At 43.6% G+C, this 25593-nt stretch overlaps 1 protein-coding gene across 2 annotated transcripts in view; it reads left to right on the forward strand.

Moving 5' to 3' along the window:
* LOC118511767 (solute carrier organic anion transporter family member 4A1) overlaps positions 1 to 25593 on the forward strand; it is a 55840-nt gene that overhangs the window by 28530 nt on the left and 1717 nt on the right. For both annotated transcript variants that reach the window (XM_036055242.1, XM_036055241.1), the window contains exons 2-5: positions 14236 to 14573; positions 15243 to 15444; positions 18634 to 18736; positions 24022 to 24398. In XM_036055242.1, coding sequence (XP_035911135.1) covers positions 14430 to 14573; positions 15243 to 15444; positions 18634 to 18736; positions 24022 to 24398 — 826 coding nt within the window. In that variant the 5' untranslated portion in view covers positions 14236 to 14429. The remainder of the gene's footprint in view (positions 1 to 14235; positions 14574 to 15242; positions 15445 to 18633; positions 18737 to 24021; positions 24399 to 25593) is intronic.

Consider the following 25593-nt stretch of genomic DNA (forward strand, 5'->3'; position numbering starts at 1 on the left):
CAACCATCGGGAGCGAATGGGTGGTTACGGTTGACAGATTCTTGTCCCCCTTTCCCCCTTATTTCCACCGATCAACGTTATTAACACTCAAACATTACGAGGTGATAATCATATGCTGTTTATGCGTGTAAACAAACCATTTTCCATTGCGAAGGGAGAATTTTTCCCCCGTTCGAGGGGCCACCACCGCCGGAGAAATTAAATTGTGGACGTCGTGTGACTTTTACACCCGCACGCCGTTCAGGTATCTCGACGCATCTGGCGTATCGTCGGGCGTTTGCTTGTTTGGTTTTTTCGGGTGATTCCCCCGTTCCGTCAGCTGTTGCAGTTCGCAACAATCCGGGCGTAAAGCATTTACACGAGGGGTTAGTAGGTTAGCGGATAACACAAAAGAAGTAAGAAGCGGTCGTAAATCGACGCTTTTCATGGTGATTGCTTGTACGGCACAATATGCTCAAAACTAATCTCTCCACAAAGGAGGAGGAGGAGGAGGATGGCTTCACCCCTCCCGGAATTTGGAAAATGCTGACAAAGGTGACCCAAAATTAGCCTGTCTTCGGCAGAAGACCATCACCGCAGGAAGCAGGCGGAGGACTCTTATCCCGGTGGTTCCATCTGCTGGGTCCGCCGGCGTGTGGAAAGTTTTCTTTTTCTTCGGGAAATTGGGAGATGAGGGCCGTCAGAAAGTTGCTACGTTAGTTTTGCACTATCTAATCTAATGTCCGGTCAATTGCAGTCGCGCTCGAGTGTGGCTGTGACATATTGAAACGTTTCCAATTGGCCTCCGTGCGTTTAGCGTTTCGCTGTGGATTCTGATATGTCCGAGCGCAAAGAAAGAAGTTGTTTTCGGACGATAAAGGGAATGCTTGCCTTTTTTTGTTGTTGGCCCAAACGAAAAAGTTTTGATTCTAAAATGAAAAACTAACATTTTTCGAAATAAGTGTAAGAAATTGAAAGGTATATAAAATTTGTGTTCGAAGAACTAAGTTTTCCTGAAGAGTGTTTGAAGGGCTAGACCAAATCTTTTGACAACGTCCTGCAGATGAATGAAGCTAAGGCTTCATTATACATATGTGAAGAGCACTTATTGTTGAGCGGTTTAGAACGGTTGGGTCCTACCTTGCTACATCACATCTTCTTCTTCCTTGGCTCTACAACCTCAAGAGGTCTCGGCCTACCATTTCTGGCTTTCTGTGACTTAATGTTATCCGTAGTAAAGTAGTCATCCCTACGTACGGGGATTCGATCTGGATAGGATTTGAACCACGGTCCGTGTGAAAACCCGGCACCATTTTCGCCTCGGCAACCGGACCGTCCCAAGCTCGAATAAGAAGATTTTATAAAGTTTGTTGGATTTCTCCCAATCCGTTTTTGAACTACTTCATTATTTGCTCTGAGCCAGTAAGAGCCTTAGAGATTCTGATGATCGCTAGTGTTTCTGATGGTATATGCCTGCAATTATCTGTATCTTCTATATGCTTACTTACTTACTTATCAGGCGCTACAACCGCTTTGCGGTCTTGGCCTGCTGCAACAATCCTCGATACCGCTTACGGCCCAGCTCCTTCGTCTGACAATCCATTGTCCCGGCCGTTCTGGCGGAAGCATCAACGCCATCACTCCATCTGAATTTGGGCCTACCACGCCTCCTCTGTCCGTGTGGACGGCCTAAAAGGACTTTACTGGCTGTGTCGTCCGGTGTCATTCTCATGACGTGACCAGCCCACGGGAGCGAGTCTAATTCGCTCCATGATAGTGAGATCATCGAACAGCTCATAGAGCTCGTCATTGTAGCGGCTCCTCCATTGTCCTTCCACACATACGGGGCCAAAAATCCTTCTGAGCATCTTCCTCTCGAACGCGGCTAAGAGGGCTTCGTCAGTTTTGGACAGAGTCCATGTCTCAGAGGCGTATGTGAGTACTTGGACTATACATGTTCTGTACGATTCCAGCTTCGTCCGTCGCGACAGGTATTTAGAGTGGAGAAGTTTCCTCAGGCTGTAGTATGATCGATGGGCAGCCAGCACCCTTGCGCGTAACTCAACATCATTGTTGTTGACGGTGCTGAATTTTGATTCACCCAGATAGGTGAAGTTTTGGACGACTTCGAAGGTGCGATCACCTATCTGTACATCACCCCTGCGTAAATGAGTGTTTGTTAGCAGGGCCACTGGTGGTGCCACCATCATTTTGGTTTTCGCCTCGCTAATCGCCAACCCGAGGTTCTGTGCCGCACGCTCGATCCTTTGATAAGCTTCTGCTACATAGGAGAGCCTCAAACCAATGATGTCTTTGCCATCAGTGTATGCCAGGATCTGGATTGACTTATAGAAGATGGTCCCCGAAGTTTCCACCCCCGAGTCGCGGATGGCTCTCTCTAGTGCCAGGTTGAAAAAGGAGTTATCCGATTACTGATAAATTCGGATCTTTGGTTTCTTCTTCCAGTCTGTGGTAGAATGATTGAGAATCCATCCAGAAACGGGTCTTTTCGTGCATTTAACTCAATTTATTATCGTAATTTATTGTTAAATCTTATCGGGTCTCAGCATTTTTCAATACAAATTAAACGCTCCTGAACTGCTGCAAAGTATCTGTATTAATGTACCTGATATTTTTTTAGAAACTGGCAATTATTAAGGACGGAAGAACAAGCCGTGTTTGCAGTGAAAACAATTCCTTGACTGCGGTAGTAAAGGCGACAGCGGCGCCGGACTCTACGCGGCAGGAACGGGCTTTAAATCTCAGCTGGGCCGTTCCCCTATAGTGAGGACTGACTATCCAACTATACGGCATCAATAAGTCTAGTAAGCCAGAATTGGCAGGCGTGACCTAAGAAGTCGATAGGGCAAGAAAGAGGAAGCAGATTTCTTGACTGCGATGGCTCAATAGTACTCCAATTTGATGCTCTTTATGCTTGTTTCGACTAGCACCTTACAATCCAATCCATTTCAACTAATCTCGCTGTGCATCCTTTCTGTATTATGCTGTGAAGCTTTTGCTTTAAACAGCTAATCAACAGTGTAAAATCAGTTACCTGAACTGTATTTAATAATTTACAAATAAATCCAAACTTTTCTAGATACAATTTGTGGCGAAAAGTTCATGCACAACAAGTTGTTGTTCAAGATGAGTTGATCTACACACATTCGCCCAGCAAAAGAAGGCCCTCCATTGCATAATTGTACAATTGGGACATTTACAAAATCCCACCAGAGCTCCGTTGTTGCGGTGTGGAGGATGATTTATAGACCATTTCTCCTGCTGCGGATGAGATGTGGGCTTCACTTTACGACCATTAGCAGGAGGGTTTCAAAGATTCGTTCTTTCGTCAGCATCCAGTAGCAAAGCGCCGAAAAACGCATGCTTTATTGTGCGCATTTTATTCATTTCAATACATCAAATAATTTGGTTAAAATCACATAAATCTCAATTGATTCTAGCCGCAGCCGTAAGAAGCCATCAAACACACGCGCAAAGAGCTGTCGCGTATGTAGATCTCGTTCGATGAGTCCCATTTTTACGACCCGATTTTACGACCATATGCACCCTTTTATACGGCTTGCAGTCATTAGATAATAAGCGGCGGTTGTGGTTACCACCCGATTGGGATGGAAACCTAGGGGGGGTGACTTTAAAACTCGGTCCATTCATCTACCATTCACGGCACCGGCAGCAACAAGTGCAATGCAGCGGTGGTATAAAAATAATCGCCTCCCAGCATCACAAAACGTAGCGGAAGCGTGCGCCCAATAATGGTAATCAGTTGATGAATGATGATCATAAATTGATGGGACATTTGTGAGACTTTAAGGTTCGAAATCACGTCCGAGGATTAGTGGCAAATTGGCGTGTGCCGTGAGGGAGGAACATGTTGATAATAAAAACGTCCCCAAACCTGACGTCCAAATAATGGACCATTTAGTGTTTTAATGACACTCCGTTAACCCTGCGGTCGATGCAGCCCGTTGTTGACCCCGTTCGAGTTTCAGCCGTGAATTCGAAGTCGGATATGTTTGGAGAATGGGTTTCGATTGGATGGGGGCCCCCCCATATGCCCCTGCTATTAGCAGCACCGACCAGTGCAACTAACCGGCTGAAAAGTGCATCGGTTCGGAAACACCATTTAAATGAGGCTCGTGCACGTGGTGTCAGTTGTGATCGGCTTATTTATCACTTTTCCAAGCGGCGGGCAGAATGGGGTTTGGGGCGGAAGTATGGAAGTACTTTGCCCACTCTGGCGGCCAGTCCAGAGTGTCCAGTCCATACGATGAGATGCTGTGGGGCGGCAGCCAACAGATCCCATTTATCATTTCACGCTGGGACGACGCGCGACTCGCACTTGAAGTGACAGTTGTCAGAACAAAGCGCGAATGGGACGGTCGAAATAAAAACAGACAAAACACACACACACGCGTACAATTCAGCTCTGGGCGGCGCAATTTTGGGGCTGGCTCCCGGTGCTGTAAACAAGCCAAGTACAACGTGTCATCTGATTGTTATTGCATTTAAAATGACAAATTTAATGAATTGGGAGCTGTCATAAATAATGGGCAGGCAGACAGGCTGGCAAGGGCTTTGCGTGAGTGCACACTACACTTGTCACCGAGGTAGGATTAGTAGTGTAGTGTAGGACCAGCAACAAAACAAAAATGTGAGCACTTTGTCGGATAAATGGACAGCTCCACAGTTCCATCTCATTATCTCGCTTTGTTCACTCATTATTTGTAGTTAACAATAGATTAAGCACGTCAATTTCTCCCCGGGGTTTAGTTCGACAGGTATTGTACGGCTCATCGATTAAATTAGTGCTAGCCAGCTTTGTAATGATGGATGTCGATGGTTTCTTTCACTCAGTGAGTTTGAATCATAGTGCGTTAGGTTCACAATTACCTAGCTGCTTTACTAGTAGCTAAAGACACGCACGGCCTAGACACGGCAGAGCTGCGGATCGATTCCCGTTTGGATCACCTCCCCGTACATTGGACTGACTCTCGAGCTAATAGTACAATATAGTGAAGGGAAGTCATTAAAGGCAAACCAAGCTTTCTTGAGGTTATAGAGTGAAAGAAGAAGAGGAAACCCATTAGCCTTCGCTCAAATTTTCCTGATGACAAGTAAGCAGTCAGACAGGCTATCTAGGACTTCACGATCGCTCTCTGATTGCTGTTGGTGCTGAGACTTCTTCCGTGTTAACAGATGCTCTACTGGCTATATCCACAGCCATTCCCTCGAAAGGTAGTGGCCATCACTACAGCCTACAGACTAAGCAATCTCTAATAGGACAGCGCTCTGCTGTTGTCAGGTTGAGCGTACGGATCCTTCATTGTAGTAAACGAGGCAGCATCAAACGGTATGGTTGGTGATTTTCAGCTAAAAGTGATGATCGCAACAAATCTGGGTACGCAAGGGGGCAACTCAGTAATCAGTTGACGCATCCAAGCATTTTCAATCACATTATCCGAGAGTATACTAGAGAAAAAGGCAGGTTCGGGGATCGAATCCCACCTAAACCGTCTCCTTGTGTACATGACTGATTATCCAGTTGTGGGTAAAATCAATTTATGGAAAACCGGAAAAGAAACTAGAAATAGTATTACCAGACCTTTCGAGATTGTCTGTTAATCTCTAATGTTTAATATAAGCGCTTCGCGGTCTGCCAATCCGTTAGCCCGGCCGTTCTGGCGGACGTATCCACGCCATCACTCCATCTCAATTTGGGCCTACCACGCCTTCTCTGTCCGTGTGAACGGTCTTAAAGGACTTTACGGGCTGGGTCGTTCGGTGTCTCTCTCATAACGTGACCAGCCCACCTGAGCCTGGCGAGTCTAATTCGCTGCACGTTGGTGAGATCATCGTATAGCTCGTTGAACTCGCTATTGTAGTATTTTCTCCATTGTCCTTTCTTAACTTATATTATAGCTACTGATAATTTGAGTCGAAGAAACCACAATCCTCCGAGATCTTCCGAGAATCTAGCGTCAAACGGAAATTTTAAGTTTTGTTGTCTGGCAAAGTGTATCGTGGTAGGAACCTTTTCCGGACCTCTGTCCCTTCAACTGTGAGCTGCATAGTTAACAATCTCTTCTTGCTCCTAATAACAACATTGTAAATGAAATCCTTTTTTTAATTTTTTTTTTAACAAAACAGTTACGAAACTACCTTGAACACAATAGTCACTCACAGGCTTAGTACAGCAATTTGCATTTAAAGAGAGCCCCATATTTGGTTCAATATGGTCGTAATTTTCTCACCAGATATTCCTACACCATTTAAAGTCCTTCCTTCAATTTAGTTTCTTTGGGGCCATGCTACAATAGCGTACTTTCCGCTTGCGCCGTGCAATTGATCATCTGACCAACCAGCGTTACGCCAAAAATTCCAACCATCTCGCACTTGCATTTTTACGTGCCGCCGATTTAACCTCGGAACAAAAGAGCGGGTTTTTTGCTTCCTTTTACGACTGTCATCACTGTATCGTTTGCCGAGTGGAGAGCACGCAGAACAGTGAAAGTGGCCGTATCTGATTTATGCCATCGGGGGGGCGACATCTTCGCCCGTGATTTATTCTTCCGTGGCTTCCAATCCGCTGCACGCCGAGTAGCACACTTTGCTCGAGATTCTACGATTGGACGGATCTCACACTCCCGGCAAACATCCCGGGGACCAGAAAATCGGATGCGTCATCGAGAGTTGCATGATACTGCTGCTGGCCGCCGACTGTCTTCCGGCCCCTGGCACTGTTCTATTTATGGGGTTCCATTCTGCTGCTGCTGCTGCTGCTGCTGTTTCGTGTTATTATGAACCCTTATCGCGATGGCCGTAAAGACGAGGGATCTCCGTGGGCGATGCATTTCCCCGGGTTCTATGGAGTCTTATTAAAACGGAAAGATCGCAACCGCCCGATAGGACGCGTGCCGTCCATTCTGTGCGAACTGCTCTGTGAACTCGCTGGCGGTGGCAAGCCTCGTGCCAAGGGGTTAGTGCGGTTTATTTGCGGCGTAAAAATTAACCTCCTTGGCATAAAGGAGGATGCGAGGACACTTTCCCCTGCATCTCGTGCCGTGGTGAAACGGAGCAGGACGCATTCTCAGCCCCGGTATGAGTGGAGGAGCTATAAAAACAATGAACCAGCGCGTCTCAAGATAAAACCCTCCCCCCGGTAGGACTCTCCCAGGACCTACTGTGTTTATGTGCGTGTGTGTGTATGTGTGTGCACGCTCCATTCCGGACGGCCGAGCATCTTGAGACACGCTGCAAAAAGGGGGGAGCACCCTTTTCGATGGGAGAAAATCGATGCCCTGCCAATCGCTGTTTGGCAAAGTGGATCGTAAAATACTTTCCCCACACGGCACCGTACCGCAGAACTGGCGGGACGTCGCGGAAATCCTCGCCCGCGAATGCTGCTCCGATTTTTACGTCGAGTCACGTTTATATCATTTGTAAAGTGCCACGATTGACTACGATACACGCTTAAATTCAATCCGCCATTCCGCCGCTGGGGTTTTTGGGGCAAAATGGCTCGGGAAAAGGGGAAACATGTCAACGCGCGGGGTTCTTCTCGCCCCGCGGAAGAAGGAGTGTTTTAATGCATCCAGACACCTGCCGACGCATGAGCGTGGTGGCATTATGTTCGTTAATGTTTGTGCTAAACTGTGGAGCGTAATGTACATAAGCTTCGTTTTTATCGGTTGTCCTACCATGTGGAGGAGTTGGTGCTTTGCTTCGAGAAGGAAGTTCTAAAAGCATTAACTTATGACTTTGCACCGTGTTCTCCTGTATTCGATTATTTGTATTGATAATTGCACTGTGGGAAAAGTGTTTATCGTTTCAATTAAGCCACCAAAGTGATATGGTTTTTGTTTTGTTTCGTGAAGCATAGCCTGGCTGAAATTATTCATAACACACAAAAAAGCATACAAATTAACAATACTTGAAATATTTTGTACAAAAAAACTAAAAAAAGGAGGAAAAAATAAATGAATAAATGAACAAATAAATAAATAAATAAATAAATAAATAAATGAATAAATAAATAAATAAATAAATAAATAAATAAATAAATGAATAAATAAATAAATGAATAAATAAATAAATTACGAAATAAAGAAATGAAGAAATAAATAAAAAAATAAATACATAAATCAATAAATAAAAGAATAAAAACACTGCGTTAATTATAAAATCAGGTAAATGCTTCTTAACATCAATAAACAAAGCTGAAAAATACACAACAAAACATAAATGATAGAAATGTAGGATCAATACACTAGAACAGCTATTTCAATTAACACATAAATAACTTTATAATTTAATAAAAAAAGACTTAAAACAAATTGCTATCTTTCAGAAATTTATTTACAAGTTATGTTAAAAATATTAAGAGCTAATAAATACGTTTATTTGCGTTTAAAAGATTCAGAAATCAATTTTATTTAGTAAATTGAGAGAAAACGTAAAAAACACAAGCTAAAACATAATAGATAGCAATAACCAACAAAAATTAAAATAGAAAAACTTTAATAACAATAGAAAATTGGAATTGAAAATATAGTAAAGATAAAACACAAAAAATTGCTTAAAAATATTAAAAGTAACAAAATTAATACGACAGTTGACTCAAAGCTGAAAGTGCTATCGATATCCAATACATCGAGCGATACATTTGCCATACCGTGCGCATTCCGACACATGCTTTAAACATCAATGAACAGGAGGGAAAGGAAAAAGCTTTTCACCCTACTCAAACCAACCCCCGAGTAAAAAAAACCGGAAGCCCCAAAAAATAAACCCAACGTGCTAAGAAATGTAAGAAAAACTGAGCGTAATTGAGATTCAGAAGGTGTTCCGGGGCCATAGCATCACCCCAAAGACGAAGCTCAGAAATGACGATAAAGTACGCGTACATTTAAAAGATTGCATGAAATCCTCCAACTTATTGTGCAACGTGAGATTTCCTGGGGCTTCTGCCATTTTCCGGCTGTTTTGTCCCTTTTTCTCCGCTTCGTCACTCCAGCAAGTGCAGCCAGCTAGTGTCAAACCAGGTAATGCTTCCTTGAGCAGCGTTTGCACGGGAAAACCTTTTGCTTTCTGAGCGAAGGAAAAATCGCTACTTCATGTGGCCGTATGCGGGAACCAATGGCGTGAAAACTCAACCACAAATCATGAAAAATCGGGGGCAATTTTGTAGCTTTTTAAGTTGGAGGATTTTCAAAACTAAACGCTCAACCAATCGCTATTTGCGTGAATTTTTCTCCTACAACAGGGAAAGCTACAATGTTTCTAAACCGTAGCTTAATGTCATGTCGAAAGGGATTACGCCCAACCCCTTCTGGGCGACCGGTGGATAGCGTTACGGACAAGAAATAGCCTGCGGTAGTTGACACATTTTCCCGACCCGATCCTTTGACGAGGCATGAAAGGATCCTTCGCTGCCGTCTAGTGTCGATCACTGTGTCGAGCGGGCTGCAACCCCCCCCCCCTGTCCCTCGGTTGATGCAACAGTTTGATGCCGAAACCACCTTGTGGCTTCCGGCAAGCGGGAATGTTTGCCGTTACGTCTTTTCCGCACGAGAACCATTCGTGGGTTTTCTCCCCGGTGGCAATTTTCACCACAAATGTTAAAAAGAAGAACCCCCCCACCACGCCGGGAAGGGTTTTGTCACGGCGCGTGAGCTATTTGCCACCGACTTTTGCTGCTGGTCGGTTAGTGAACTTGCGTCCCAAGTATGGCAGGAATTGGTTGGTTGTAGCATGCTTGGAGCTGAATATGATGCTGGTGGTGCTGTAGATGATGAATAGTGGCGGTTAACCAGCCACCACACAGTTCGTGGGAATATTATTAATTTTCTGCCGTGGATTGAGCTTCTACGCCACGTGTACGAAAGAGGTCAGCCTCGTGTCTTTGATGGGGAAAAGATTGTTCAAAAGGGCTTGTTTTTAGTGATATAGGTTGTGTTTTAACATTGTATTTACTAGGCTTTTTTCTAGGCTTAATAAGGGATGAATATTAACATAAGGAATAATCTGTGGTCGACGTGGTCCGGTGGTCGACGCGATAACGGCGCCAGTCTTCACTAGGCAGGACCAGGGTTCAAATCCCATCCAGACCCGCCTACCCGTACGCAGAGCTGACTACTTTGCTACGGGTAGAATCAAGTCACAGAGAGCCAGAAATGGCAGGCCGAGACCTCTCGAGGTTGTAGTGCCAAGAAAGAAGTAGAAGACACTCAAAATACTGGCAAGAATTGTTTAAATTATGATTTAAAGAAATAGAAATGGGATCTAAGAAAAAGCAATTCTTTGCTTCGCAAACTAACAAAATGAGAAAGAATTCAACTTAAAACATAGCAATATAGAAACTAAGAAAAACTGGAAAAACGAAAGAAGAAAAACGAAAATAGTAGAAAAAAAATGATAAGACATTTGGAAAACTCTAGCAGTAAAATAAAAATATAAATAATGTTTCTCTTTTACAAGAAGTGTGCCCCTGGCTAATCAAAATAGTAGATAATCAAGAAACAAACTAAATACGAAAATTTACACAATTCTACATGATTTAGAAAAAGAAGATAAAAGGAAAGATGAACAAAACAAACAAGGGAAGATAAAAACGGGAAGAGATAAAGCAAAAATAAGAGAAAGATGGGAAATCAAAAACAAGAAGAAACAAAAAAGAATAAAAAAACAAGAAATCCTAAAGGACTTTGCATAAACAAACGCATTAAGAGCATCGACACGCTAATAAAACTTTCCCCATTTAATGTGCCATCGAGCGCGACACTCGTACTTCAAAATAGCCGTTGCTAAATCGGTATTCGGCTATCGACTACGACTGTCGCCCACGGCTTCCGGTTTCATAAAGCCATCAAATGGCAAGGAAAATATGTGTCAACAAGCGTCAGTCGCCTGCCACGCCTGTTCCATCCACTGTTGCTCTGTTTTTCCACGCTTGAACGGATAGGAGGAAAAACATAATTTTGAGGCCGATTTGTGCACGTTGCCATAGTACCAACGTAGGAGTCTTTTAGAAGAAGAAATGGTTCCCGTTTTCCTAAAGGTATCTGATGTCTTGGGCGATGATGATGATGGAAGGCCGTGACAACATTGAATTGTTAAACAGCAGGGTGTGGTGTCGCCGATAGCTTTCAGTTTAGCAAATTTCGGTAGTTTAAGTGAAATTTGAAACGAAGGCAAAATTCTTATTCTTAAGTGCATGAAGAATAGCTGTTTCGATTGTTTCTCACTATCACTTGCGCAAATGCACTTCTCTCCTTTGTTTGATTGCTTTTCCATTTTGTAAAACGCTGTGTTTGGTTTATTTTGCAACATTTTTCCCTTCACCGTGCGTTTGTTTACTTTCTTCCTTTTCACACACCCACAGTTTGTTGACCTTTTGTTTCCCGGCTGGCCACGTGGCCAGTTGATGGATTTATTTGGTTGTCGATCGATTGGAGTGCATTATTCGAGTGTTTCGTTTTCGTCGACACACGAGGGCGCGCAAAATAGGAGCGATTACGGGGGTTTGGAAACATTCACAAATTTAACGATAAACAGGAAATTAAATTTTCGTTTAGCATAAATCGCCAGCCCCCGCCCCCCCCTCCCGTCGGTGTAAGCACGAAATTGCATTTCTGCTCAATCGTTCATAAGCGGCATGAAATATGAGGCCTATTTATGGGCACGTGCTGCTGCTGCTGCTGAAAGGTGAACTTGTTCGGTTAATATCGTTGCTGATACTGGAGAAGTGTGATTCAGGCGACCACAAATGGGGAACCCCATTTCCATGCGAGCTATAAAAAGGATAATACCACCCCGTTTGAAATTTGAAGTAGGGGTTTTCCAATCTTATCTGCTTAATGCAAACAGACGCTATTGGTTTGTTTGAATTGTTGCATGTTTTACAACATAATACACCCATCACAATTGATTGTCATCGTTTGAAGATATCTTTTTTTTTCTATTCTCAGTCGGTCTATAAAAATATTAACACGTTTAAAAAAAATTGAGTAAAAAGTTAACAAAAAACTGGACCAAACAGTAAGAATTAAACTAAACATATTTATACAATATTCAAAATTTAAGTAAAAACTCATCAATTGGGCAAAATTGTTTAGAAAAAAGATTCTAAAAGTAGAAAAATAGTAAAATAACAAAATAAAAGAGAAATAAAACATAAATTACAACAATAATATGATAAAAATGAAGCCATCATAAACTATACCATAATCGGCGTCTAGCCACTTTAAATAAATTAAATAAACTAAGCCATTTTAAACGACCGTTAAACTAAACATCCTTCTCTTCCCATTTCGATTTAATAGAGAGCCTTCAAAAATTGGCTATCAGATCAAAGCAGCACAAGGCTGTTGTGCAACGAACTTTACCGATTTGACATGTGTGTGTACATATGCGGAAGTTTTGGGGAAAAACTAACAATCCCCCCCCCCCCCCCTCACCATCAGGATGCGTCACCGATATGGAAAAAGTATTGTTTTATCAAAATAGTACGAACCAACGGGCTGAAAACATTGTCTATGGACGTGCCAAATTTCTAGTTCCAAGCTCGCCGTGCCGCCTGTACGGAGCAAAGAAAATGCGTAAAGCATCAACTATGGTGCCATGGTTTGGAAGTGAAATGGAGACTGTGTATAGAAAAAAAAGTCAATCACGTAGGGAGCTTGTCGCTGACACTGGCAGGAAAATCATCGTACTCGCGCACCACTAGGTTTATACTCACTGACTGGGTAAGGGGATCGTTTCCGAGTGGTGAGCAGGTTCGCCCAATTTCTTTACGCTTAAGTTTCTGCTTTCACAGCTTAAAGTGTGTCCATTCCATTGCCCTTTGGGAGGGAAATAAACCGCAAACATTGAGTGTAGCTGAAGTGTGGTTTAATGGCAATTTTTTTTCCCAAACCGTTGCTGTTTGGTTTTTCTTTCACCCTGCATTCGGTGCTTTTGAAAGCGTTCCGCAATGTCCACATTACAGGGTGAAATGAATTATGTCATGTGTGTTCTGTTCCGATTCGATTGGATGTGTGTTATGTGCCGAACGTGAAAATTGAAGTACCGATTACAATTGGGTTGAATTTGTGTTTGGTTAATAAAAGCTTCAATCTGAAGGTGTAATGCTGGCATGCATTTTTTAATAATTTATTTAATTTTTTTCCATTACAGGACTGGGGTTCAAATCCCATCTAGATCGAACTCCCGTACTATCTTGCTACGGGTCAAATCAAATCACAGGAAACCAGAAATGGCAGGCCGAGACCTCTCGAGGTTGTAGAGCCACCGAAGAAGAAGGAGACCGAATTATTATGATAAATGATCGCTCCAACAAATGGTTAAGATCTTCTTGGCTTAACGACCAGCTAGGCCTCAACTAGACTTGATTATACAACGTAACATGATAGTTACAGAGGAACGATTCAAATAGGACTAAATAATTGTAAACTGATTTTTGACGGATTAGGTGTTTTTCCTCATCAGGTCAGTCCAGTATTAAAGGCTTTGGAGTCTCCAAGGGATTTAATCCGCTACTGAGTGAAGAAACTCTATCATCGAATACGGTATTTTATTAGAATTGGATAGAACTTTAATAGGCAATCAAGAGAAAAGACATTCTATCTTAGTTCTCTGCCTCTGAGGTAGTTCACTCCAAACACCAAACGATCCGAAAAACGATCAACAGCAAGATTTTCTTTCAAAAAGGAAAATTCTCTGTTTTTTCCACAAGTTTTTACCACTAAAGCAAAGACCATCTATAGACCCTAATATATAGTAAAAGATAACAATTTCAATTTAACCTATTATAACCCCATACAATGGTCAATCACCGCCCGGCTCGCCAGATAAAGGCAGATCAACGCTCTGCCTCCTTGCGCGTTCAAAAAAGGACGAAATGAAGCTCAGTTTTCACTTCCTGCAAACAATAGTTGTCACCTTGGACACTCTCTCACCGGAGCACACTCACATTTCTTTCCCTGAGATGCATTGTACCGAAGTTTTCACCCTCGCACATTTTCCCGCTGAAATCATCGCACCCCAGCCGGATGTTTTGAATCTTTCCTTATTTTCGCACGCACGACAGGACACAAACAACCTGTGTCTAATGTGCTACGCAACAATACAAGGCTTCCCGCGAGTTTCCCGTACCTCCTTTGATTTGTTTCCCTCCCCTCTCGCATACCAATAATTTCTCATGGCCTTCTTCGACTGCTTCTATCTTCTCCCACCCAGGTTTGGTAGTGAACGGTTTCATCAACGTTGTCATCACGACCATCGAGCGGCGGTTCGGTTTACGCTCCACACAAACGGGCCTGGTGGCCAGTGGTTACGACATTGCGTCCTTCCTCTGCCTGGTGCCGGTTTCCTACTTTGGTGGCCGGCTCGGTGCCTCCAAGCCCCGGTGGATCGGGTGGGGTGTGGCGGTGATGGGGCTCGGTGCGTTCGTGTTCGCACTGCCACACTTTCTCGTCGGCCAGTACCGGGCGACCAACTCGGACCAGAACGTGTGCACTCTGGGACCGTTGCTGGCCAATGGGACCAACGGTGCTGCCGTGGAGGCGCTAACCGAGGTAAGTGAGCGACATTCGATGCAGGCTGTTGTGATGATTTTACAAAAGAAGTGGCGAAAAGTGGCTCAACAGGTTGAAAGGAAGGAAAGATTGAGTTTACAACTGTCTTTTGAAAGATTAAGAATGTCTTTTGGAAGATTAATAACTGTCCAAGTTTTTTGACAACATTAAGAATGTTTTTATTGAATTTTGATTTTTTTACTATTGTTTTAGACATTGCTTTGTACTATTTCTAGTCGGTTTTTCCTTCCACGAGGTTTCGGTAGGTAGGTTCGAGAAATAATCGAAGATTTTGCTTTTAATAAATTGTGTTCTGTTGGGTTTTTTTTTTTAATTTAATTTGTTTACTTCACATTCCATTTTCTCACTTAATTTTAAATAGTCCAATTAGTACAATGTAGTTATGAAATTGAAAGAACTAGCAGAAAAGCACATTCCGTACTTGGAATGACTGTAACTGCACAAAAACTCGGTAATTAAATGGCGAAAAAAGGAACTACCTTGACATGGTTTAGCTTCCGGGCAGATCTGGCTGGCTTTTGTTAACTCTTCGGGAACGCTCTCCTATTACCGGAAACAAAATAAAACCCTTTTCCCCTTCCTTTTTGGTACTGTGTAACATGTTTTTCCTTATCCTTTTTCCTCTGCTTTTCTCCTCTCTTCCTTTAGCTGACAGGTTGCCGTCATGACACGGGATTGCCACTGGCAAACGGTGGACAAGCATCGACGGACAGTGAAAACTTGTCCTGGAATGTGTGGTTCTTCTTTACCGCCCAGCTGCTGCTCGGTGCCGGAGCATCACCGCTGTACACACTCGGCGTGACGTACATCGACGAGAACGTCTCGAAGAAAATGTCTTCCGTCTATCTGGGTAAGCGTTGAAGGTGCTTTAAATAAGTAACTTACAGATAAATGTGCGTAAAATGTGGACCTTGTCATGTGAAGCTTGCACCTAGCCGCATACCTTGGGCATATATAGATACAATCTCCGACATCCAATGCTTAGACCATATTTTGCACACGCTTTTTAAATATGCGACACCATGCATCGTGTGCCTCATCCTCCCGTTGGCCCACATTGCTGGCTCCTACCCGGCGCCTGGCGCACACCTAAGTTATTCGCAAATGAACACCATAAATTACTCACCATATAATCTTTGCGACACACTTCTGTGGTTCAACTCTGCTGCTGGAGTAGGTTGGGGTGAGAGAGAGAAAGAGAGAGAGAGAGGAAAAAAACCTTCCCCGGAGGAAGGAAGCACGCTGTGGAGGATCAAAATATTTTGCAATCACTTCTGTCAAAATAAATCATCTGATTGTGAAATTAAACGACGAAGAGCTAAGGGTTCACCGGCAGGAAGCCCAGATAAAATCATGCCCACCCCGGCGCAGGAAGCTATACGGGAGGCAAACAAAAATGGGAATTTCCACATCCTAGCGCAGGGTTTTGCAGGGAGTGAAATTGATGGTAAAAGCATTGGATAGTTGTCCTTGCAAGTCGGGCCCCTTTTTCCTTCGGAGGCAGCAAGGAGTTTCCTTTGTCATAAAGCGACAAGTAAGGAGCTGTGCGTGAACAGGCGTTGGCTAAGCAGAAGGGAGAAAATACCGACGGCTGAGCGGCGATATAAATGCGCACATCATAATTTTATTAGCTTCCGTTTTATTAACCTCAAGGAAAATTGTGGGTCAAAACGGTTACACATCTTTGGAAATTGCGAGCAGAAGGAGATGGGCACGATAAGATGCAAGTGCATAGATAGGAGTGGTAGATACAGGTAAAAGAGGAATAGAAAGGAATATATTTTTTATATGTTTGATTTCCCACATTTGGTTGAAAATATGACAAATACAAGAAGTCTTGAGGTCTTTTTTAAATATTTTCCCATACTGTTTTGAATTTGCCTCATAGCTTATTGAATGTTTTCCTGATAGCTTTGGATTGGTCTCCAAGCTTTTGAAGATTTTCGAAATAATAGCCCTGTTTATTTTATATCTATTCCCCATCAATTAATCAATCAAAAGTACAAAATCAGAAATATATGGAAAACGGTCAAAAAGTTATAGAAAAATTTAAAAAAATCTTGAAAAGTATACTAAATTATAAAAATTAACGAAAATATGAGTAAAACAATGAAAAATAAAACGGTAATCAAAGAATATGATAGAAAATGCCAATAACAATTGTAAAAAATATCATTTTTGATAAGCAAATTGCTTCTTCTTCAAGCACTTTGCTACTCTTTGCAATAGAAAGTTCACCACATGACACAACACCGGTTTTCACACTTTAAGTGCCCTATTTGACGCAGCTGCCACTAGCTAGTTGCATCAGCCTCTTTTCGGGTGGAAAATTCACATCAATTTTTTGTTTCCTCATTTCCAGTACCACTTAAGCGTTGGGCCCTTGGTCTCAACCAGAAGAGTCAGGACCTATCAACACACCCATCGACCAAATGGAGAGATGCGTGCGAGGGATAGTATTTCAATCGTGTTACGCATTGGTACGACTTCGAAAAGTTGAGGCAGAAACAATTTGACGGATGGAGAAGAGATTTTTTTTTTGCTTCCATCCCGTTCCCAAACACATTATGCTTCGGGAGCTGGTAAGCTAGCGTTGCACGGGGGAATGGTATAATTTGTGCATTGATTGTACCGACGATACCCGAGAGTTCCATTGATTAGATTTGTGTGTTTCGTTTTCATCCAGCCAGGCGCCCACGGATGCCAGTGGCATTGGGCCCGGGCGTAAATCTATTTAGTGACAAAAGGGGGCGCGATAAGAGCAGGGGGGAGAAGGAAAACAAAAGCCACGTTGCATGACAGTGGGGTTGATTGATTTTTGATTGAAGGTTTGAAGGCACCGACTGGGGTAGGTACAATTGGGTTTTGTCCTAGAATAGTGTGAAGCAATAATTTGGTGGTGGGTTGGAAGGCGAGAAGGAAAATCTCGACTGCTTTAAGGTTAATATTTGGAAGTTCGTGGAGAAGATTAGTTTTGGGTAGCATATGAAGGTAATCTAAATTTTGTGAGAATAATTAGTGAAGGACATGGTTAATAAAAATTCCAGATCCCGAGTTCTAAACGGCAATATGGTAGGTCGACCCATATGCTGGAACTTTTGAATCACTCAGTAGAGTATTTCAAATACTTGGTGAAATATTGCAAGTCAGCTGTAAATTTTTTCAATCATATAGTGGAATCTTGCATAGATATAGGCGAGACTGCAAGTGAACAACTATCGAAGTTTGGAATCAGCTGTCGATGTTTTGGCCAGCCTTCGGTCTAACCCAGTTAGACTGTGAAATTATGCAACTTGGACTCTTTGAAAAAAAATTCGGAAGAGTTGTATTAATCACAACTTCCTTAATACACAGCTGATTCGCAGCCTTGGCCTGCTGCTACAATCCTCGATACTGCTCACGGTTTAGCGCCGTCTTCTGCCAATCCATTATCCCGGCCATTCTGGCGGACGCATCAACGCCATCACTCCATTTGGGTCTTCTACGCCAGCTCTGTCCGTGTGGACGACCTAAAACGACTTTACAGGCTGGGTCGTCCGGTGTCATTCTCATGACGTGACTAGCTCATCGGATGGTGAGATCATTGCACAGCTCGTAGAGCTCGTGATTGTAGCGGCTCCTCTATTGTCCTTCCACACATACCGGGCCAAAAATCCTCCTGAGCATGAGCATCAGAACTTTCATCCTGATGAGGTGGTTATCCCTCCGGAAGCTCATATGTGGTTTCATTGAGGTCTCGTCAATACTTGAAAAGCGTCAAACTTTCCGGCATCTATTTCGGTTCTTTAGACCAGAGACTCTTATGATCATAGACTTCAGATCGAATTAGAATATTATTAGGACCTTTGATCAGTGTTCGGTTAACATTGCAGGCACTTTAATCCTTACTTTCTTGGGAATTGGTAGCCTGAAAGTAATTAAAATTAACCGTTGGCTTAAAGGGTCTCTAAACCCAACAGATTGAATATTGTACAAAAATATCGACAAATACTAAAAATATGCATAAACCCCCCCAAAAACTTCATACCTCTGCTTGCAGGCATTTACTACACGATGGCCGTTGTGGGACCAGCTGCCGGTTACGTCATCGGTGGACAGTTGCTTCTCTTCTACACGGACATGTTCGTCGTCGATGCTGGCACGTAAGTTTGACGGGACGATTAAGATAACTAAGGAAGCAAAACATATTCATAAGATCGTAAAAGGGTCGAAGACTGATCTGCTTTTAATCTACTGGTTTGCACTGGTCATCCATCATACTGGCTGATCTCAACCCTCATCCGTAAGCTCAGCTACCCCTGTGTAAATGTTTCCGACAGTGGCAATGGAAAGGGATCGAACCCCCAAAATACACAACCGCAAGCATCGTTGCACACCCGATGAAACGTGTTGCATCTAATATTAATAAATTCAAATTAGGTGGAAAAATTTCATACCATGCTCATAACGTTTATCGTCCATCCTTGGTACATACACGTACCCTTGCAGTAACGAATCGAGGGATGGCATCTATTGTTTGAGCAAGTGTGTTTCACATAGCCATTGCCATTTTGGGGCCATAAAGATGGGACAGATTTATTAGAGCACATAACACCTCAGGACAAGGTAACATCTTGCGCTTTTCGGTTGTCCGGATCGGAGAGACGTATTACGGAGACGGCTCGCATCATCTGACACCATTCGAGCGGGCTTTATCATCCGAAAAATTGTGATCCTACGTACGTGTCTATGCGCCCCTATTCCGCCGGAGAAAAGGGGCAAACTGAGAGGCAGAAGAACGAACTGCATAACTTGTGCGCCAATGAAGCACGACGATAGCAGGGGCCGTGTGACGATATTACGCCGGCAGCGGATCATTGGACTCATTACGGGAATTTTTGCACCACTGGGGGGAAATGGTTCATTTCCTTTGGAAATAATAATGACTGGCGTCATCCCTGCGAAAGGTTGGAATTGAAGCTGCATGCAAAGACGTAATAAGAATTTGGACTAGTAGAGCTCGGATATAAGAACATTTTAAGAGTGAAACACGTTGCTAATACTCGTATTAACCTCGAATATTGCACTTAAAAAATATAGAAATGGTTTATTTTTGTGGATATTTCTCCTCAACCTAACAACCCGTTCCTAACTCTGTTTCTACGTTCGAACAAGCCCTACACCAAGGCGACAGTGCCTTAGGCCAAACAAGAACAAGCCATCCTGTTGCTTCCTGTGTACACAGCACACGGTCTCCCACCCAGCAGCACACCAAATTCCTTTCCGCAGAAAAATGTCTTTCCTTCCACGACAAAAGATTATCCCCCACCCACCGACACCGTTGAAATGATCGATCGTGCCTTCGCCCCCGTCCAATTTCGTAGGTTATGTCGGTGCATTGCCGTTTGCTGGGCAAATTGTGTTACGGTCGTTGTGTTGTTGTGTTATGAAAATATATCCACCTTTAGCCGAACCAGTGTGTACAGGTGAAGCAAACGGGTGCGTCAGTGACGGGATGCTAGTGCCGAACCATTTCCATAATAAGCAATTCGTTATGCTGCGCCAAAGGTAATAAGCATTTTTGCATAGTCGGTTAGTAAACGGAGCAGGTTTTAGTATGTTAAAAAATGCTGTGGTTTAAGAAAACCACATACTGGTGTGTTTTATATATTCCTTGTTAGTATTTCACAGTTGAAAGCAGTTTTCATACTTTTTTTAATATTTTATATCTTTAGTCTAGTCAGTGGTTTTTATTTCTGCTTTTCTATGTGATATTATTTATAACCGTGTACAAATTTTTTTTTTAATATTTCAGTGGATTTTATTTTTAATTTTTTAATTATGACGGCTTGAAGCCTTATTGTCAAATTAGTACTTTTTTATTCAGTTTAACAATTTTTTATGACTCGTGTTGATTTTGTGTCATTCTTTTCCATATTCTTTTTTGATTTCATTTTTATTCTAATGTTCACACTTGTCTTTCATGATTTTTTTCTTATTCTATTATCAGACGCTTCGACAAAAATAGTTTAAAACTGTTTAACTATTAAGATGTTTTGTGTTTTTTTCTTTATTTTATTTTATAACGGCATGTTTTTTTTAAGGATTTTTATCATTGTTCAACATAAGAGGCGGCTCAGTGGTAGTCGCCTCTACGGCGCCTGTTTGCATACCTAGGCAGGACCTTGGTTTAAATCCCATCCAGACCCAGGGAGGAGGCCTCCCTGTACCCAGGGCCGACCACTTTGCTACGGGTAAAACCAAGTCACAGAGAGCCAGAAATTGGCAGGTCGGGACCTTTCAAGGTTGTACTGCCAGGGAAGAAGAAGGAATCGATAATTTACTAGTCGATAAAGCTTTACAAACTAACAGCCAACATAGATTTCACAATGTGAACTTGACTTCAATTAAATTTTAAAAAAATGTATGCAATGCGGACGGCAGGACCGAGGCTCAAATCCCATTCGGACCCGTTCCCCCGTAGTAGGCGTGACTGACTATCCTTAAGTCTAGTAAGCCAGATGTGGCAGGCATGACCCAAGAGGTTTTAAGGTCTAGAAGAGAGAGAGAGAGAGAGAGAGAGAGAGAGAGAGGGGGGGGAGAGGGAGAAACAGACCTGGCCAGGACAAATGCCTTGAAAGTCGGAAGGTTAATATTTAGTAGTTACAACGTTCCTTAAGGGTCAAATCTGAATATGAATTTTTGGCCCTATAAACAGTCGAAAATGAGATAAAAAAACGCTACAGTTGAAGAACAACTCTTCAATACCCTCACAATTAGGATGAAGGAAGAATCAAGTGTTTATCTGAGATTGGAGTTAATCAAGTGCAGGTCACAAAACAACCTCATAGTTCAAAAACGGCCAACTATGTAGACTGAAGCTCGTTTTTATAATTCCCGGATTTCAAGATGCGTTTAACCCGTCTTTTTGTGGCTGCCTTGACTTAATTTTATTGTAGCTAAATATGTCGTCGTCCAACCCACGGGAAGCCGATGAGATCTGGATACCAATCTTGTCAGCTACCGACACCTCCAGCAATGTGCCTTACAATTTCCACTCGTTACTTTCAATATTCTACGATCCTCTCATGCCACTTTCTAAGTAAGGGCTTTAAAATACTCAAACAAGTTTTTCATTTTATAACTTTATAGTCGATGGTATGGAACATCATGCAGCGGCACCACTTTCCCGGAAAATTGATCCGGCTGTTAAGGGCCACCATGAACGGGGTGCAGTGCAGAGTGAGAGTATCGAACATGCTGTCGGAGTCGTTCGAAACTCACAGGGGTCTGAGGCAAGGGGACGAACTCTCCTGTCTACTGTTCCATATAGCCTTGTTAGACAACGACATCCGTGGCACGATTCTCTATCGGTATCTCCTTTTCCTTGGCTTCGCGGACGACATAGATATCATTGGCAAGACTACAGCGAAGATGTGTGAGGCGTACACCCGACTGAAACGTGAAGCAGCAAGAATTGGACTGATGATCAATGCGACCAGGACGAAATACCTGCTTGCCGGAGGCTCCGATCGTGATAGAGCCCGTGAGGGCCTGCAGCGTGTTAGTTGACGACGACAACCTCGAAGTGGTAGAGGAGTTCTGCTATCTTGGGACTGTCGTTACTTCGGATAACGATGTCAGCAGCGAAATCCGGAGACGCATTGTGCTGAGGAATCGTGCCTACTACGGCCTTCACCGTCTGCCGAGATCCGGAAGACTTCGAGACCGCATGTGAGATCTATCGCACACTGATTCGCCCGGTGGTCCTATATGGCAACGAGTCTTGGACCATCCTAGCGGAAGGTGTTCGAGCGACGCATCCTCCGGACCATCTTTGGCGGTGTGTTCGAGCATGGAGAGTGTGGAGGAGAAGGAAGAAACGACGAGCTTGCTGAGCTGTACGGCGAACCGGACATCCTGACGGTGACGAAGACCGGCAGGATACGATGGCTGGGACATGTTATGAGGATGCCGGACTCATGCCCGGCAGACCTGTCCTGCAGACCTGTGAAAGGAGACCTGTCGGAGATCTATTGGAAGCTGCAGCCAGGGATCGAGTTTCCTGGAGATCTATTGCTGACCGGACCATTTCACGACGTGCCCTTTAAACGAGTAGGCCAACATGATGATGATGATGATAGTCGATGGTTTACTTCACTTTAAATGCCTTTGTTCTCTCTTTAACTTCCCAACTGAACGCTTCCCGGGATAGCACTACCGACGGCAAAAGGGTGACACAAATTCACAGATGCCAACTAGTACAATTTGTTAAATTGTTTTTAATGACTTGCCGGTCATATAGAAGATGGATTGCCGTAATCGATCGATCGAGCGTCACCCGATGATTGATGATCACCTGTGCTCTTAATTAAAGTATTGCACATGCGAGCGAGACCTCGGTGCGCCATTTTTTTTTTTTGTTGTTCCGCCAAACATCTGCGTTATCAGATTCGTTGCATTTTAAAACTTCTGCCACTGCCGTTGGTGCCCCGCAAAAAAAAAAAACACACACACACAATAGATCGATAAATGAATGAACAAAACGCATTCCGCGCGGGCCCAAAATCCCATTTGTAATCCATGGGAAAAGTTGATTTTAATGAATGAAAACGTCACCACAACCCCGGTCCGACGCGTTGTTCTCTGTGTCCGAACAAAAATAAGGAAAAACGAAAAAGCCCGTAGTTGATCCCGACGGACTGAGTGGATTTTGTGTGGCCACAGTCGTTCTCTGCATCCTCGACCCTTCCTCGACACGGCGATGTGCATTTATCATTTTTTAATTGTCTTTTCTCCCGTGAGTTCCATTTTTCCACATTCAAAACCCACTGCCTGCCGGGTGGTGGTGGTGGTGGTGTGATTTGAAAAATCCCACACATGATGTCGCTTTTCGCCCCGGTTTGGAGCGACGCGCATAAAACTAAGCTTATAAGGATGGACGGTCACAGTCCGCCGGGTTCGGTGTACGGCTGTACACTGTACCGGGTGTCAATATTGCCCAGTTAAGTTGTGTTCCATTGTCTTCGTGCTGGTGGTTCTTGCTGGGAAAGCGAGCGTTACGTTACCGTTCAGTTCAGGAACAATTGCCCGGCCCGGTTGTTACTACGATTGTAACCATCGTAACGCAATGGAGCAAAAAAACGCAACGTGACTACCGAGTCGCGCAATCCCGACCAATGTGCAACCGAACTACCGCGTGGACGTGGAAATGGAGCAAACCACTGAGGACATCCGCCATTAAAAACACTTTTTATCTAACCTCACACTAGTCCGGGACATCGGATTGGATTGTTGGAAGGGATGTGACGGGATAAACACACACACACACACACACACACACACACACACACACACACACACACACACACACACATTTCTTCGCACCCACCAACGTTCACGCGGATGATACTATATTATTCTATTTATTAACCTTTCTCTTCAACAGGCTCGGGCTAACCCCACACAGCAAGGTATGGGTCGGTGCCTGGTGGGTTGGGTTCGTGTTCATGGCAGCGTTCTGCTTGCTGTTGGCCATCCCCATCCTTGCCTATCCGCCCGCCCTGCCCGGCTCGGAAAAGCTGCAGAAGGTGTCGGAAGCTCACCGGGGCGGCGATGCGGACGGCGAGCGGAACCAGGAAGCGTTCACCAAGATCAAGCAGATACCGCGTGCGCTGCTCGCGTTGCTACGCAATCCGACCTTTTTCTTCCTTAATCTGGCCGGCGCTTCCGAGGGCCTGGTCATCTCCGGCTTTGCCGTGTTTCTGCCGAAGCTGATCGAGAACCAGTTCAGCGTGACGGCGGTTTGGTCCGCGCTGCTGATGGGTAAGTGGAGATCGGCGATGAAATGGTAGGGGAGGATTTATCATTTTTCGCTTTCCGAAAGAAAGCCGTTTAGGTGCATTTTTGTGCTAGAAAGTGTTTATTTTAAATTGATATTAATTTTTAAAAATTGCATCTTTTTCATTTTTACTATAAGCAATTACGCCGAGAGGGTTTATGTTGATGTGTAAAGCTTCGAGACACTCGTTTTATGGCTTGACAAACATTGTATAAACTTGATAAGAAATTATAAAACTATTATTCAGACTTTCAGAAAAGACTTTTCTACGCCCTAATGACTGAAAAAAGTTTTATAGATATTCTTCTTAATTGTATTACATTCTTAGATCATACCGAACACTGTCAGGTTTACTAGGGGCGGGTTTGGTGGTAGAGACAGTAGCAACGCCGGGCTTCATAGGGCAGGATCGGCTATCGAATCTCATCCAGTAAAATTAAGATTACTTACTTACTTACTTACTTATCAGGCGCTACAACCGCTTTGCGGTCTTGGCCTGCTGCAACAATCCTCGATACCGCTCACGGTTCAGCGTCGTCGTCTGCCAATCCGTTATCCCGGCCGTTCTGGCGGACGCATCAACGCCATCACTCCATCTCAATTTGGGCCAACCACGCCTCCTCTGTCCGTGTGGACGGCCTTAAAGGACTTTACGGGCTGGGTCGTCCAGTGTCATTCTCATGACGTGACCAGCCCACCCAAGCCTGGCGAGTCTAATGCGCTGTACGATAGTGAGACCATCGTAGAGCTCGTAGAGCTCGTCGTTGTAGCGGCTCCTCCATTGTCCTTCCTAAAATTAAGATTAGAAAGACAAAAATAGGATCCTAGGATCTGATTTTAGAATCAAAAGAGGAGGAAGAAAAAACTTATATTACGGAGGAACGATACAGATGGGATTTGATACTCGGCCTTGTCGTTATAGAGAGAAGAATTGAAGATTTTAAATGAACAAGCTGTATAGGATCAACGTCAAGATACCATGGAAGAAGTCTGCTTGAGTGAAGACTAAAATATTTACAATGAAGGAGACCTCCATATATTCAGGAGGCTTTAATAAGTCCATCGTACATTGAAGTTGTGGTCATGGTTGATCAAGGTTCTTTTACCACATGGCATGGCGCCAAGGCTTCCCTAGAGAAAAGTTGAATCTCTCGGAGGTAATTGAAGGATCTCTTCAAC

The sequence above is a fragment of the Anopheles stephensi genome, chromosome 3, assembly GCF_013141755.1.
Source record: "Anopheles stephensi strain Indian chromosome 3, UCI_ANSTEP_V1.0, whole genome shotgun sequence".
In the NCBI taxonomy this organism is placed as follows: domain Eukaryota; kingdom Metazoa; phylum Arthropoda; class Insecta; order Diptera; family Culicidae; genus Anopheles; species Anopheles stephensi.